The sequence below is a fragment of the Rattus norvegicus genome, chromosome 19 (assembly GCF_036323735.1).
Source record: "Rattus norvegicus strain BN/NHsdMcwi chromosome 19, GRCr8, whole genome shotgun sequence".
Taxonomy (NCBI): Eukaryota; Metazoa; Chordata; class Mammalia; order Rodentia; family Muridae; genus Rattus; species Rattus norvegicus.
Genome location: NC_086037.1, coordinates 30,070,590 through 30,086,743, shown reverse-complemented (window position 1 = coordinate 30,086,743; position 16,154 = coordinate 30,070,590). Strand labels below are relative to the sequence as shown.

The 16,154-nt window shown below is 41.9% G+C and overlaps 1 protein-coding gene across 1 annotated transcript in view; it reads right to left on the bottom strand.

Moving 5' to 3' along the window:
- Positions 1 to 1,704: 1,704 nt before the first annotated feature.
- The window catches only part of Ces1d (carboxylesterase 1D), a 38,546-nt gene continuing 24,096 nt past the window's right edge, over positions 1,705 to 16,154 (bottom strand). Inside the window, exons 12-14 of the mRNA NM_133295.3 lie at positions 5,663 to 5,794; positions 4,491 to 4,563; positions 1,705 to 2,077 (exon numbers count right to left, since the gene is read on the bottom strand). Of these exons, the coding sequence (NP_579829.3) occupies positions 1,894 to 2,077; positions 4,491 to 4,563; positions 5,663 to 5,794 (389 nt within the window). The 3' untranslated portion in view covers positions 1,705 to 1,893. The remainder of the gene's footprint in view (positions 2,078 to 4,490; positions 4,564 to 5,662; positions 5,795 to 16,154) is intronic.

Below are 16,154 nucleotides of genomic sequence, written 5' to 3'. Positions count from 1 at the left end.
CTGACTCAACACTAGTGAGGAGTGGGATATTTAGTCATTGTCTTGTCTTAACTTTAGAATCTTGGATGGATCAGATGAAGTCTTTTCAGTGACCCTTTTTCTCAGCAGCAGTAAAAGCTGATGACCTAGGTCCAATATTATGTCTTATTCATGCGATAGGTTACAGAACTTTACAACTTTTTCTCTTGGCTGCAATAAGCCTTCATCTGGTATCTAAAGATTCCCCAATGTGGGCAGAGTATAGTTCCTTATGGAAAGGGAGTAGTGCTATTCTTCGTGCCTGAATCCCAGAGACAAATTTTATCCCAGTCTTGCAACATGTCCCCAGACTTATCCATAAACACCTGACAGACATCTGTGGAGGAGTCTGAGGTGCATGCAAGCATCTCCTTGGGTCTGTGGTTCTCAATCAACTTTAAGTTCTTATTTATACCACACATTGCCTTTACCACTTAGAAAACTCTGATCATTCTCTTTATATTTATGAGAACATCTCCCTGGAAGGGAAATGTGAAACATGTTCAAATCTGCTGTGAAAAAGTGACTTTTGGGCACAACAGTCTTCATCCTCTTAATCAGAGAGGCTAAGAATATCTGTAAGAGTCTTCAGGACCCTATAAGAGAACATTCACGGGATTGCAGAGGGTCACTAGACCCTATTCCAGCCACTCTTAATTCTCTTACAGTCTCTGTGCAATTCTTCCAGAGTTGTATTGGGTTCATGGAGGTGCTAGATTATATATAGGGTGGACAGTTAACCAAAGGAGGTATTGCATCTATGCAGTGATGGGGAAGTCTTCATTGGGAAAGGTATGTGGAGACACATCTGCTTCTAAGTAATCTTGCTAATAACTCCTCATTTATGCTAATAAGTCAAATACATTCACACTCAGTTGTGAATCAAGGTATGCTCAATGGAATCGTCTCTCTCTGTCCCTGTTTTTCTGTCTCTCTCTGTCTCTCTCTTTCTGTGTCTCTCTCTTTCAGTCTCTCTGTCTTTGTGTCTCTGTCTCTGTTTCTGTTTCTATGTTCTTTCATGCTCTGTCTGGGGTGAATAGATGCTTACTCATGTCTCCCATAGAAACTTTAACACAACACCCAGCATTTCCTTCATGCTCATCTTCCTTTAGTTTTCAGGGTATTTGTTTCTCTATCCATTTCCTGTAGAGACCTTCTTATGGTTCCTCTCTCTTCATCTGTCCCCGTCTGAGACACATAGATTAATTTTGAGCCAAAGACATTGCATTAGTCAGGTTTCTATTGGTACAATAAAGACCATGACCAAAAAAAAAATAATTTGAAGAGCGAAACGTTTATTTGGATTATGTATTCTGAGTGATAGTTCACTAATGGAAGCTAAGGCAAAAACTCATGGTAGGAACCTGGAAGGAAGAACTGAATCAGAAGCCATGGAGGAATGCTGCTTCCTGGTTTGCTCACCATAGGTTGTTCAGGTTGCTTTCCTATACAAGTCAGGACCCTCAGCCCTAGGGTAGCACCACGCATAGAGGGCTGAGCCCTCCTACATCAATCATTAACCAAGAAAATGCCCTAGAAACTTGCCTACAGGCAATGTGATGGAGGCATTTCCTCAAGCTTCTCTGTACTCACATGAACATACACAAAACAAAGAAACAAGCAAATAAATAAAATAATAAATAAAAACAACTAAAACTTCCCCAAGACAGACATTGACCCACTTTTGAATTTCTAAACAATGTTTTATTTTACAAGTTGAAGCAATAAGGTTAAGTATTTTCCCTTTAATGCATTTGTACAAAATACCATGTGATGTTATAGTCTCAAAGACAAGAAGTGTTATGTCTTTACAAAATCTTCTGTGGAATAATTCCCCTTTAGCTTCAGGTTCTCAAACATGGCTGACCCTCCTGATCAGAGCTCAACATGTTTCCAGTGGGATGGTTCCTCTGCTGCCTCCTTGGCCCTGAGCTCAGACCAAAAAGCCACTTCTTTGTCCTTCAGCCTCTGGGCTGCCTGAGTTGAGGCACCAATCTTCAGGTACCCTTCCTTCTGGTCATATTCTGGCCAATGGGGCAGCCCTCCCCCATTAGGGCTCCTGTGAACAGAATTAAAAGAAAAAAAGAAAAGAAAAGTAAATCACCACAGCAACTGTGCTGTCCCCATGGTGCTCTGAGAGTTTTCAAGAAAGCGTTGATGGATCTCTGCCAAGAAACTACCTTGCACACCTATGCCAATTCTCCACCTCCTAGGGCAGCCTGCTCATGTTTAGAAAGTCCTAGGTTATTTAGACCTTAGCTCTCCTCCAAATCCTCACACGTTAAAAGCTGATGCTCAGCTAACACTTCTGTTAAGGCTAATGGAGGCATCGAGAGGTGGTACCTACTTGGGAGAATTGGGTCACTGAGGGTCTGCTCTGCAGCATGTTGAGTCTCCAACCCTTTACCTCAGTTCTTCCTGACTACACACATGTGCTTGCGCGCGCGCATGCGTGCACGCACACACACACACACACACACACACACACACACACACACACACACACACACACATCCCAAACAAAGAAAGAAAGCAAAACAAAACAAGACAACTAAGTCAGTTTCCTGACTGCCAAGAAACGAGGAGCTGGCTCTCCCCGAAAGTCACCACAGTCCACTTTGTCACAGTCTCACAGTGAACATTTCAAGAGAAAGTCAGAGTCAAACAAAAATCAAGCCTTCATCCTTGAACTTGATGAACCTTGGGTATTTTGTCTCAGCAGTGCAAAGATGTTAACACATAGAATTACTACTAAAAGTATTACTCAAAAGTGGATCTCTCTGAGATTAACCCCCCCAATGTGGTGGTTCTGAAGAATTGTGTTTTAAAAACCCTGGGTTGTGAAGGAGTTTGGGAATGTTTGTAGTGTGCCATATAAAGTGCAGAATGCAGTAGGTGGGGCTTAAGAGGGATTCTAGTAGGTTTTAGTAGGTAAAGAAGCCAAGTTCGTGATGATTCAGAAGAGAAGGGCATATGGATTAGAGGCCATTCACACATGATCACAACAGATTTACTTGTATTTGTCCATTCAGATATTGTATGGGTAACTGAGTTTAAGAATGAGAGTATTCACTGGTGGAGGACATTCAAAGATACTCTAGCATCTAGGTACGTTTATTTTCTACGTTTATTTTCTTTTGTTGTTGTTGTTCTTGATTATATTTGCAATGAGATTTATAAGCAAAAACAACAACATGAAGATTAGAAAAACACAATCTTGCCAAACAACAATAAAAAAAACCCAAATAAACCCACAAAAACCAACCTCCTCACAACCCCTACCGCTGTAGCCAAGAACTATGATTAAGGCTGTGTAGAAGGAGAGCCTATGTTAAGGAGTCTGCTTCATTAAGAAGCCAGAGTTTCAGGCACCAAATCAAAATGAAAGCTCCTCCCAGGACTTTTCAGGAGTTGGGAAGAACAAAGTTCACAGGCTTGAAACTAGCCTAAAAGTCTCGTTTCCCTTTGTTCTTATTCTTCACCCACCTTTGCCCCTGACTTTTTTTGTCATTTATATTTGCAACTGTTTCTCTATTTCTATACCACAGCCGTCATAGACATATAATGTGAAGGCATAAACTTCATCCAGAGGTTCTTCTTTGAGAAAGTTACACTCTAGGTTCCTGCCCCAGGGTTGCCTGGAGAATTAATTCTCCGATATTTTTCCCTTCAGGTTCAGACACTCAGAGACTACTGCAGATGATGACCCACAGTATCTGGTGACACCCGATGCTGTAGGTCAACCTTGGCATTGTCCAGATGGGTGTGGTTTTGCAGGCATGCAGAGTGCAAGTGCAGTGAAGTCATCAAGGCTTCTGCATAGATTGCAAAGGAAAGAGGTGGAGGCCAGCAAGTGTGTGGAAGGTTTGAACTCCCTGCCAGCAGCATTAAAAAGTATGATGTGTAAATCTGTGAGAGGAACGTTGATGTGACTCTGTATAGAAAGACTAATAAGTTAGAAATGCCAGGATTTGAACCTTCTACCTAGGGTATGTTCACACCATGAGCACAACCTACCCTAGGGAGACTTTGGGAGCCAAAGACTTTGGGGTAAGGACTTCCTAAGCCTTTTAGACATGAGGGATTACTATCAGCCCTATTGAATTGATCCTCAGCTAAAAGTGTACTTATATATAAGTACACTGTAACTGTCTTCAGTGGGCATCAGAGCTCTTTACAGATGGTTGTAAGCCACCATGTGGTTGCTGGGAATTGAACTCAGGACCTCTGGAAGAGTAGTCGGGTACTCTTAACCGTTGAGCCATCTCTCTAGTCCCCATCCCTTCTTTTAAGCTAAACTATCTCAAAAGCTCCATCAGAGTTCCCAATCTGATTACTCCAGCCTTCATTGTTGGAGTGCTATGGTCACAGGACAGTCGGACGGCCACTCAAACATTAGAAGACACTTCACTCCAATAAGTCTGACCATAACCCATCCCCCAGATATGTCCCTTCTCTGGCATAAGACTCACCCATTCCGAGCAAAGTTGGCCCAGTATTTCATCACCATTTTGCTGAGATTGGTCTCCTCTTCTGAGGCACCATCTGTGGGGAAGAAAGAGTAAGCTTCAGCTACTTACCAAGTGGCCTCCTTGTTTGTTTGTTTGTTTGTTTGTTTTGCAGTCACATAGTAGGAGTGATTCTGATCATTGCCACCATCTTGGGAGCTTGTTAGAAGTTCAGAGTCTTAACTTTTCCACATCTTACTATATTAGAACCTACCTTTTAAGAACATGTTGGCTGATAGTCTAAATTCAAGTTAAGAATAGCTTCCCATAGATTGACTTCCTTTGTCACCCATGCACGCACGCCTGACCCAAACCTCACAACTGTGAGTTTCCTCAGTCTTCGTAGGGTTGCTGGCTCTTGGGTCTTTTCTTAATCTCTCTCTCCAAAGTTCCTAAGATATCACCAAATAGGGAGAGGTCCAGAGAGACTGATAGCTTGGGAAACATGAGTTAGATTGCTAGTTATACGTAACTACAAGAAGCAACGCATTGAAGACAGCTGTGAAAACCTCCCTTAAGTATCACATTACACATTGGTGCTAGAGAGTTGGCTCGGGGGATCAGAGGACTGGCTGTTCTTCCAGAGGTCATGAGTTCAATTCCCAGCAACCACATGGTGGCTCGTAGCCATCTGTAATTGGATCCAAAGCCCTTTTCTGGTGTCAGCGACAGTGTGTTCATTTACATAAAATAAATAAATAAATCTTTTTAAAAATTATCACATTACACAAGATGGCCGATATATGACCCACTCTGTAGACAGACAGACAGATGGGTAAAACATGATAGACCTTGTTCAGAGTTAGAAATGAAATGTTTTCTCACTTATATCCCAGCATGCTCTTAGGGAAGGAAAGTCCATCAGTGGCACCCTTCTCCCAAACTGGAACATGTGATTGGCCTATGATCTCTCTTACTGATGTTATAGACCATGATTCTGAGAGTAACTATGGCTGAGGACACATGAACAGAAGCTTCCTTCCTGTGTGTGAAGGCTCAGGACTGTCAACCTAGTTACAGAGGGTCTAGAAAGATAAACTGGGGAGAAAAGGAGAAACTTGAACAAGGTTGTCAAGCCAGGACCCAAATTCAGGCCTCCAAATGCCAAGGCCACAGGCAGCAAAGAGAGACATTACCTTTTAAAAATGGAGATCCAAATACTGAGAAGAGTTCATCACCATGGTCTCCGATCACTGTCTTGGGCCTCATGGCTGATACAAAGCTTGGGCGATACTCAAATTCATACATGAAGGTGGGGGCTCCAGCATCTGTGGAGACATGGATTCATTGCAGAGCTCACATGTGCATGGTGCCAAGATCTCAGACCTTGCACTAAGATCCCTGTTTATGTGCACAGTGTTTCAGGGAAGCCCAGAGACTTGATCAGGGCTGCGCAACTAACTGGTCCACTTGGAATAAAGGCAGTTAAAAACACAAATATGTGCACAAATTGAACATGCATTCCTTCAAGGAATTGCAAAGCTTAGATTTTGTGTTTCATACCTCACTTCTTCCTTGCTTAGGAAGTATTAAGCCTTAAGATGCAAGGTGGCATCAAAGAAAGAGGCATCAAGGGAAAGAGAACTTGTCTCTTGACTTCCTCCTTCTCTTCTCTGTCTCCCCTCTCACCACCAGAGATCATGTCGTTGCTCCAGTGTTCTCTTGCTCACAGAACAAGAGGACTTGCAGAAGAGAAGAAGATGGAAGGAGACAGAAGGTTTATTTCAAGAGATTGTAGCCAAGCCTGGGCTAGGTTCCCAGCATTAGGTCAGGAGGCATAGCAACCTCCAGTTGATTGTAGCCAGGGTACAAAGCACTCACAATATTAACCACCAAGGAGAGATAAAACCCCAGGAACAACTGAGAGAAGAGCTTCACAATCAAGGAAGGACCAACCAAACCTACATCCAGTGTCTCAGAGGAAATTTCATGGGCAGGGAGAGCAGGGTGATATCATCAATGTGCTGGAGGAAAGTAACTCTCAATTTCAAGCACTGTGCTTAGGACAGGGGCCCCTCAGAAGTGAGAGAGACATAGAAGCTCTCCTAGCCAGAGGCTGTGGATCTCATTGCCTCTGGGCCTGCCCCAGAGGAATGGCTAAAGCAGGTCTTTTAAACTAACATTCCAAGATAACAATAAATAACGTGAGATATCAAGCCATATTGGCAAAGAGAGCCACAGGCAGGGCACCCTAGGATTCTAGTGATGATACAAAGTTTTATCCTTCACATTTTGAGGGGCCATCAGAAAATTCCCACTAGTGATTATAGCGGGATAGCCCATTAACTAATGTACTTACAATAAATGGCCACCCAAATGATGTGTGTGTGTGTGTGTGTGTGTGTGTGTGTGTGTGTGAGTGTGTGTGTGTGTGTGTGTGTGTGTGTGTGTATGTTTTCTAGGCAAAAATATAGAGTTCTTACCCAGAATCAATGCTACACTATTACTAGCTTAATATAGTCTGATGGAAGAGGTACCAAAAAAACCTAAGGGTAGACAGAAAGCAAAACCATTTAGTAGAAATACAACACAAATACAGAAAAGATACAAAACATGCCCTTACATAACAGCAGAAAGCCCCAAGGGAAGACACCAAGAAAGGAGGGACACATCCACAAAACAACCAAATAACAACTCCCAGACAGTGCTTGTAAACCCTTGCTATCAAATGTCATCTTCTGAAGTACAAGAGACAGTTGGAAAGCATGTTTAAACAGCACAAGTATAGGCTCCCACAAAACCCCTTATCTCTAAAGAGGTACATAGATTAGAAATAAATGGATGAAAATAGCTATCGTATATCAAGAGAAGATAGCGAGAGTGGTAGCTGCAGTCATATCAGACAGAAAGCCGAGTTCAAACAGTGCAAGAATCTGGACCTGGTAGCTCACACTTGTAATCCCAGTACTTAGGTTGAGGTGGGGGGATTGCTGTAGATCTGAGGTCAGTTCTAAAATGTAAGTTTTAGAAAAGTCTAGGTTACAGAATGAGAACTTCCGTAAAAGCAATAACAACAACAACAACAGCAGCAACAACAACAACAATGACAACAACAACAAAAAACAAAAAACTAAAAAAAACAAACCCCATGAACTGAGATAGATTCAGAGCATCAATGACTGTCAAACACTCACAACACACCAATGGCAAACAGACACAGCACACGACAATGGTAGACACAGACACAACATCAGAGCCATTGGATAAGCATGACAACTAATAGGTTTCCCAAAGGGAGACAGGGTGCCCAGTAGTTTCTAGTCAGCTGGTGTATTCTTCCCAAGGATGCATCCTAGTCTAGAAACATTAGGTACAACTGAAGAGCTCTCCAATCTGTGTCTATTCAGTCTGCTGGCCGAGCTTGTCACATGAAGGAAGGAAGCATCCTAGACAACAAGACAGGGAGAACTGTAGACAGAAGAGAACAGCAGTGGCAGAGACAGCTGAACTGCAAACGTGGGCATAGCTCACCAGCCTGAGAACAGTCAGGGTGTGAGGAAGATTTTCAGAATTAACGAGGGCAAGGGCTGGGATGACATGAAAGGGGGCAGGAGCTAGAGAAGAAGAGCGTGCCAGATTGCTGACGAGTCTTCAGTGACAAGTGTCTCATCCCCTAGGTCAGAACCTGTAACACTAGCCAGTATTTAGGGCTAAGGAATCCCAACCTCCTGACTTTACAGAATGTAACTGAATGCCATATATGTACAAGCACCCAGAAGAGCATTATTCTGACTGTCTAGAGGATCCAGTGTGGGGGAAGAGAGGAGTTGGAGAGAAGAAAGGGAGGAAGACAGGAAATGATGTCCTGTCTTTCTACTGGAGATGGACTCTACAAGTTCCGTCTCCCCACTGTTAGGCATTTCAGCTAAGGTCCCTCTTTTTGAGTCCTAAGTGTCTCTTGTCTCCCAGGTCTCTTGTACATTCTAGAGAGTCCCCTCACCTCAGTTAAATTGAATGATACATTTTTAAAAATCCCATAAATTGACCTGAAACACGAGAGAAGGAGACCTCAAGACCTTTGGGGCTCCAAGACTTCAGATGTGTAAATAATGAACACATAAGGAGACTTCCACGCATGAAGCACAGAAAATATTTTCAATAAAAACATGGAAGAAAATACCCCCAAATCTAAAGAAAGATTCCTGTGAACATACAAGAGTCCCACCAAATAGAAGACAAGGATCTACTGAATAGGGTTAAGTAAAGAATGCTCCATGCCATGTTATAACTGAAGTGGTGAAAAAAACAGAAAAAATGATATTAGATGATGTAAGATAGAATGTCAGGTCATGCATAAAGGAAGGCCATTTGGGTTTATAGCTGATTATTTAACAGAGTCTGTTCAATCCAGGAAAGACAAGAAAGATGGATGTCTGGTTCTGAAAGACCACAGCTGCAAACTCAACCAACTTTCTGGTATAGTTAAAGGAAAACCTTACGGGAGCAGGCTAATGGAATTAATGAGCACTAAGGTACCTCGTAAAGGGGTACATTAAGGAATGCTTCAGACGGAAGAGAAGGATGAACACATCAAAGGGACCACGGGAGCAAAATTACAGCAAACAGGAAGCAAAACACAACCACAGAAACAGAAATGGGAGGCATCGACCTTTGAAAATAACATCAATGCTCTTTACTATCCAAACAAAAAGACGTCACTGTCACTAGCAGATGGTATAAGAAGACAGAGTCCACCTTTTTGCTGCCTCCAGGAAAACACACCTCCTATCATGTTTTAAGCAACTGAAACCTGGAAAACCAAAAGTCTAGCTATTCTGATATTAGACAAAATAGACTTTGAACCAGAAGGAGTCAGAAGAAACAAACAAAATCACGTCATACTGATCAGGTTGAACAATCTACCAAGAGGACATTTCAATTGTAAACATTGTGCCCAAACAAGTACACCCAATTCCTAAAACTAATTTCTGTTAGGTATAAGCTATATATTAATCTTAGCACAATAGGAAACATTAATTAATACCCTATCCTCACCGATGGGCAAGTCATTTGGAAAAAAGAAAATGAACCCAGACCCCTTGGGAAAGAGACCTCACCGCCTGGTCAGGTGGGCACTCCTGAGGCTGCAGAGCAGAAGAGGCCACCAAAACTGCCCACCCCTGCCCACATCCCTGGCCCAAGAGGAAACTGTATAAGGCCTCTGGGCTCCCATGGGGGAGGGCCCAGGAGCGGCAGGACCCCTGCCTGAGACACCGCCGGAACCTGAGGGAAACAAACCGGATAAACAGTTCTCTGCACCCAAATCCATGGGAGGGAGAGCTGAACCTTCAGAGAGGCAGACAAGCCTGGGAAACCAGAAGAGACTGCTCTCTGTGCACACATCTCGGACGCCAGAGGAAAACACCAAAGGCCTACTGGAACCCTGGTGCACTGAAGCTCCCGGAAGGGGCGGCACAGGTCTTCCTGGTTGCTGCCGCTGCAGAGAGCCCGTGGGCAGCACCCCACGAGCGAACTTGAGCCTCGGGACCACAGGTAAGACCAACTTTTCTGCTGCAAGAGAGCTGCCTGGTGAACTCAAGACACAGGCCCACAGGAACAGCTGAAGACCTGCAGAGAGGAAAAACTACATGCCCGAAAGCAGAACACTCTGTCCCCATAACTGACTGAAAGAGAGGAAAACAGGTCTACAGCACTCCTGACACACAGGCTTATAGGACAGTCTAGCCACTGTCAGAAATAGCAGAACAAAGTAACACTAGAGATAATCTGATGGCGAGAGGCAAGCGCAGGAACCCAAGCAACAGAAACCAAGACTACATGGCATCATCGGAGCCCAATTCTCCCACCAAAACAAACATGGAATATCCAAACACACCAGAAAAGCAAGATCTAGTTTCAAAATCATATTTGATCATGATGCTGGAGGACTTCAAGAAAGACGTGAAGAACTCCCTTAGAGAACAAGTAGAAGCCTACAGAGAGGAATCACAAAAATCCCTGAAAGAAATCCAGGAAAACACAATCAAACAGTTGAAGGAATTAAAAATGGAAATAGAAGCAATCAAGAAAGAACACATGGAAACAACCCTGGATATAGAAAACCAAAAGAAGAGACAAGGAGCTGTAGATACAAGCTTCACCAACAGAATACAAGAGATGGAAGAGAGAATCTCAGGAGCAGAAGATTCCATAGAAATCATTGACTCAACTGTCAAAGATAATGTAAAGCAGAAAAAGCTACTGGTCCAAAACATACAGGAAATCCAGGACTCAATGAGAAGATCAAACCTAAGGATAATAGGTATAGAAGAGAGTGAAGACTCCCAGCTCAAAGGACCAGTAAATATCTTCAACAAAATCATAGAAGAAAACTTCCCTAACCTAAAAAAAGAGATACCCATAGACATACAAGAAGCCTACAGAACTCCAAATAGATTGGACCAGAAAAGAAACACCTCCCGTCACATAATAGTCAAAACACCAAACGCACAAAATAAAGAAAGAATATTAAAAGCAGTAAGGGAAAAAGGTCAAGTAACATATAAAGGCAGACCTATCAGAATCACACCAGACTTCTCGCCAGAAACTATGAAGGCCAGAAGATCCTGGACTGATGTCATACAGACCCTAAGAGAAGACAAATGCCAGCCCAGGTTACTGTATCCTGCAAAACTCTCAATTAACATAAATGGAGAAACCAAGATATTCCATGACAAAACCAAATTTACACAATATCTTTCTACAAATCCAGCACTACAAAGGATAATAAATGGTAAAGCCCAACATAAGGAGGCAAGCTATACCCTAGAAGAAGCAAGAAACTAATCGTCTTGGCAACAAAACAAAGAGAATGAAAGCACACAAACATAACCTCACATCCAAATATGAATATAACGGGAAGCAATAATCACTATTCCTTAATATCTCTCAACATCAATGGCCTCAACTCCCCAATAAAAAGACATAGATTAACAAACTGGATATGCAACAAGGACCCTGCATTCTGCTGCCTACAGGAAACACACCTCAGAGACAAAGACAGATATTACCTCAGAGTGAAAGGCTGGAAAACAATTTTCCAAGCAAGTGGTCAGAAGAAGCAAGCTGGAGTAGCCATTCTAATATCAAATAAAATCAATTTTCAACTAAAAGTCATCAAAAAAGATAAGGAAGGACACTTCATATTCATCAAAGGAAAAATCCACCAAGATGAACTCTCAATCCTAAATATCTATGCCCCAAATACAAGGGCACCTACATATGTAAAAGAAACCTTACTAAAGCTCAAAACACACATTGCACCTCACACAATAATAGTGGGAGATTTCAACACCCCACTCTCATCAATGGACAGATCATGGAAACAGAAATTAAACAGAGATGTAGACAGACTAAGAGAAGTCATGAGCCAAATGGACTTAACGGATATTTATAGAACATTCTATCCTAAAGCAAAAGGATATACCTTCTTCTCAGCTCCTCATGGTACTTTCTCCAAAATTGACCATATAATTGGTCAAAAAACGGGCCTCAACAGGTACAGAAAGATAGAAATAATCCCATGCGTGCTATCGGACCACCATGGCCTAAAACTGGTCTTCAATAACAATCAAGGAAGAATGCCCACATATACTTGGAAATTGAACAATGCTCTACTCAATGATAACCTGGTCAAGGAAGAAATAAAGAAAGAAATTAAAAACTTTTTAGAATTTAATGAAAATGAAGGTACAACATACCCAAACTTATGGGACACAATGAAAGCTGTGCTAAGAGAAAACTCATAGCGCTGAGTGCCTGCAGAAAGAAACAGGAAAGAGTATATGTCAGCAGCTTGACAGCACACCTAAAAGCTCTAGAACAAAAAGAAGCAAATACACCCAGGAGGAGTAGAAGGCAGGAAATAATCAAACTCAGAGCGGAAATCAACCAAGTAGAAACAAAAAGGACCATAGAAAGAATCAACAGAACCAAAAGTTGGTTCTTTGAGAAAATCAACAAGATAGATAAACCCTTAGCCTGACTAAGGAGAGGACACAGAGAGTGCGTCCAAATTAACAAAATCAGAAATGAAAAGGGAGACATAACTATAGATTCAGAGGAAATTCAAAAAATCATCAGATCTTACTATAAAAACCTATATTCAAGAAAACTTGAAAATCTTCAGGAAATGGACAATTTCCTAGACAGATACCAGGTACCGAAGTTAAATCAGGAACAGATAAACCAGTTAAACAACCCCATAACTCCTAAGGAAATAGAAGCAGTCATTAAAGGTCTCCAAACCAAAAAGAGCCCAGGTCCAGACGGGTTTAGTGCAGAATTCTGCCGAACCTTCAGAGAAGACCTCATACCAATATTATCCAAACTATTCCACAAAATTGAAACAGATGGATCACTACCGAATACCTTCTACGAAGCCACAATTACTCTTATACCTAAACCACACAAAGACACAACAAAGAAAGAGAACTTCAGACCAATTTCCCTTATGAATATCGACGCAAAAATACTCAACAAAATTCTGGCAAACCGAATCCAAGAGCACATCAAAACAATCATCCACCATGATCAAGTAGGCTTCATCCCAGGCATGCAGGGATGGTTTAATATACGGAAAACCATCAACGTGATCCATTATATAAACAAACTGAAAGAACAAAACCATATGATCATTTCATTAGATGCTGAGAAAGCATTTGACAAAATTCAACACCCCTTCATGATAAAAGTCCTGGAAAGAATAGGAATTCAAGGCCCATACCTGAACATAGTAAAAGCCATATACAGCAAACCAGTTGCTAACATTAAACGAAATGGAGAGAAACTTGAAGCAATCCCACTAAAATCAGGGACTAGACAAGGCTGCCCACTCTCTCCCTACTTATTCAATATAGTTCTTGAAGTTCTAGCCAGAGCAATCAGACAACAAAAGGAGGTCAAGGGGATACAGATCAGAAAAGAGGAAGTCAAAATATCACTATTTGCAGATGATATGATAGTATATTTAAGTGATCCCAAAAGTTCCACCAGAGAACTACTAAAGCTGATAGAAAACTTCAGCAAAGTGGCTGGATATAAAATTAACTCAAATAAATCAGTTGCCTTCCTCTATACAAAAGAGAAACAAGCCGAGAAAGAAATTAGGGAAATGACACCCTTCATAATAGACCCAAATAATATAAAGTACCTCGGTGTGACTTTAACAAAGCAAGTAAAAGATCTGTACAATAAGAACTTCAAGACACTGAAGACGGAAATTGAAGAAGACCTCAGAAGATGGAAAGATCTCCCATGCTCATGGATTGGCAGGATTAATATAGTAAAAATGGCCATTTTACCAAAAGCAATCTACAGATTCAATGCAATCCCCATCAAAATACCAATCCAATTCTTCAAAGAGTTAGACAGAACAATTTGCAAATTCACCTGGAATAACAAAAAACCCAGGATAGCTAAAGCTATCCTCAACAATAAAAGGACTTCAGGGGGAATCACTATCCCTGAACTCAAGCAGTATTACAGAGCAATAGTGATAAAAACTGCATGGTATTGGTACAGAGACAGACAGATAGACCAATGGAATAGAATTGAAGACCCAGAAATGAACCCACACACCTATGGTCACTTGATTTTTGACAAAGGAGCCAAAACCATCCAATGGAAAAAAGATAGCATTTTCAGCAAATGGTGCTGGTTCAACTGGAGGTCAACATGTAGAAGAATGCAGATCGATCCATGCTTATCACCCTGTACAAAGCTTAAGTCCAAGTGGATCAAGGACCTCCACATCAAACCAGACACACTCAAACTAATAGAAGAAAAACTAGGGAAGCATCTGGAACACATGGGCACTGGAAAAAATTTCCTAAACAAAACACCAATGGCTTACGCTCTAAGATCAAGAATCGACAAATGGGATCTCATAAAACTGCAAAGCTTCTGTAAGGCAAAGGACACTGTGGTTAGGACAAAACGGCAACCAACAGATTGGGAAAAGATCTTTACCAATCCTACAACAGATAGAGGCCTTATATCCAAAATATACAAAGAACTCAAGAAGTTAGACCGCAGGGAAACAAATAACCCTATTAAAAAATGGGGTTCAGCGCTAAACAAAGAATTCACAGCTGAGGAATGCCAAATGGCTCAGAAACACCTAAAGAAATGTTCAACATCTTTAGTCATAAGGGAAATGCAAATCAAAACAACCCTGAGATTTCACCTCACACCAGTGAGAATGTCTATGATCAAAAACTCAGGGGACAACAGATGCTGGCGAGGGTGTGGAGAAAGAGGAACACTCCTCCATTGTTGGTGGGCTTGCAAACTGGTACAGCCATTCTGGAAATCAGTCTGGAGGATCCTCAGAAAATTGGACATTGAACTGCCTGAGGATCCAGCTATACCTCTCTTGGGCATATACCCAAAAGATGCCCCAACATATAAAAAAGACACGTGCTCCACTATGTTCATTGCAGCCTTATTTATAATAGCCAGAAGCTGGAAAGAACCCAGATGCCCTTCAACAGAGGAATGGATACAGAAAATGTGGTACATCTACACAATGGAATATTACTCAGCTATCAAAAACAACGACTTTATGAAATTCGTAGGCAAATGGTTGGAACTGGAAAACATCATCCTGAGTGAGATAACCCAATCACAGAAAGACATACATGGTATGCACTCATTGATAAGTGGCTATTAGCCCAAATGCTTGAATTACCCTAGATGCCTAGAACAAATGAAACTCAAGACGGATGATCAAAATGTGAATGCTTCACTCCTTCTTTAAAAGGGGAACAAGAATACCCTTGGCAGGGAAGAGAGAGGCAAAGATTAAAACAGAGACTGAAGGAACACCCATTCAGAGCCTGCCCCACATGTGGCCCATACATATACAGCCACCCAATTAGACAAGATGGATGAAGCAATGAAGTGCAGACCGACAGGAGCTGGATGTAGATCGCTCCTGAGAGTCACGGCCAGAATACAGCAAATACAGAGGCGAATGCCAGCAGCAAACCACTGAACTGAGAATAGGACCCCCGTTGAAGGAATCAGAGAAAGAACTGGAAGATCTTGAAGGGGCTCGAGACCCCATATGTACAACAATGCTAAGCAACCAGAGCTTCCAGGGACTAAGCCACTACCTAAAGACTATACATGGATTGACCCTGGACTCTGACCTCATAGGTAGCAATGAATATCCTAGTAAGAGCACCAGTAGAAGGGGAAGCCCTGGGTCCTGCTAAGACTGAACCCCCAGTGAACTAGACTGGTGGGAGGAGGGCGGCAAGGGGGGGAGGGTTGGGAGGGGAACACCCATAAGGAAGGGGAAGGGGGAGGGGGATGTTTGCCCGGATACCGGGAAAGGGAATAACACTCGAAATGTATATAAGAAATACTCAAGTTAATTTAAAAAAAAAAGAAAATGAAACAGAGACGCATTGAAGTCAAATGAAATCAGAATTAGATGCCTAGAGGCAACTCACTCAAACACTTCAGGAAAAACACTCTCATGGAATTCTTCTAAAGTGGTTCATAGTTTAGGACATAAGTCAAGAATTCATATACATAAGAAAATTGAAAAGCTTTGTGTATTGGAATAAAGCTAGGAATCAGCAAGAAAAAGTATAGAGAATGCTATGACTCATAATGATT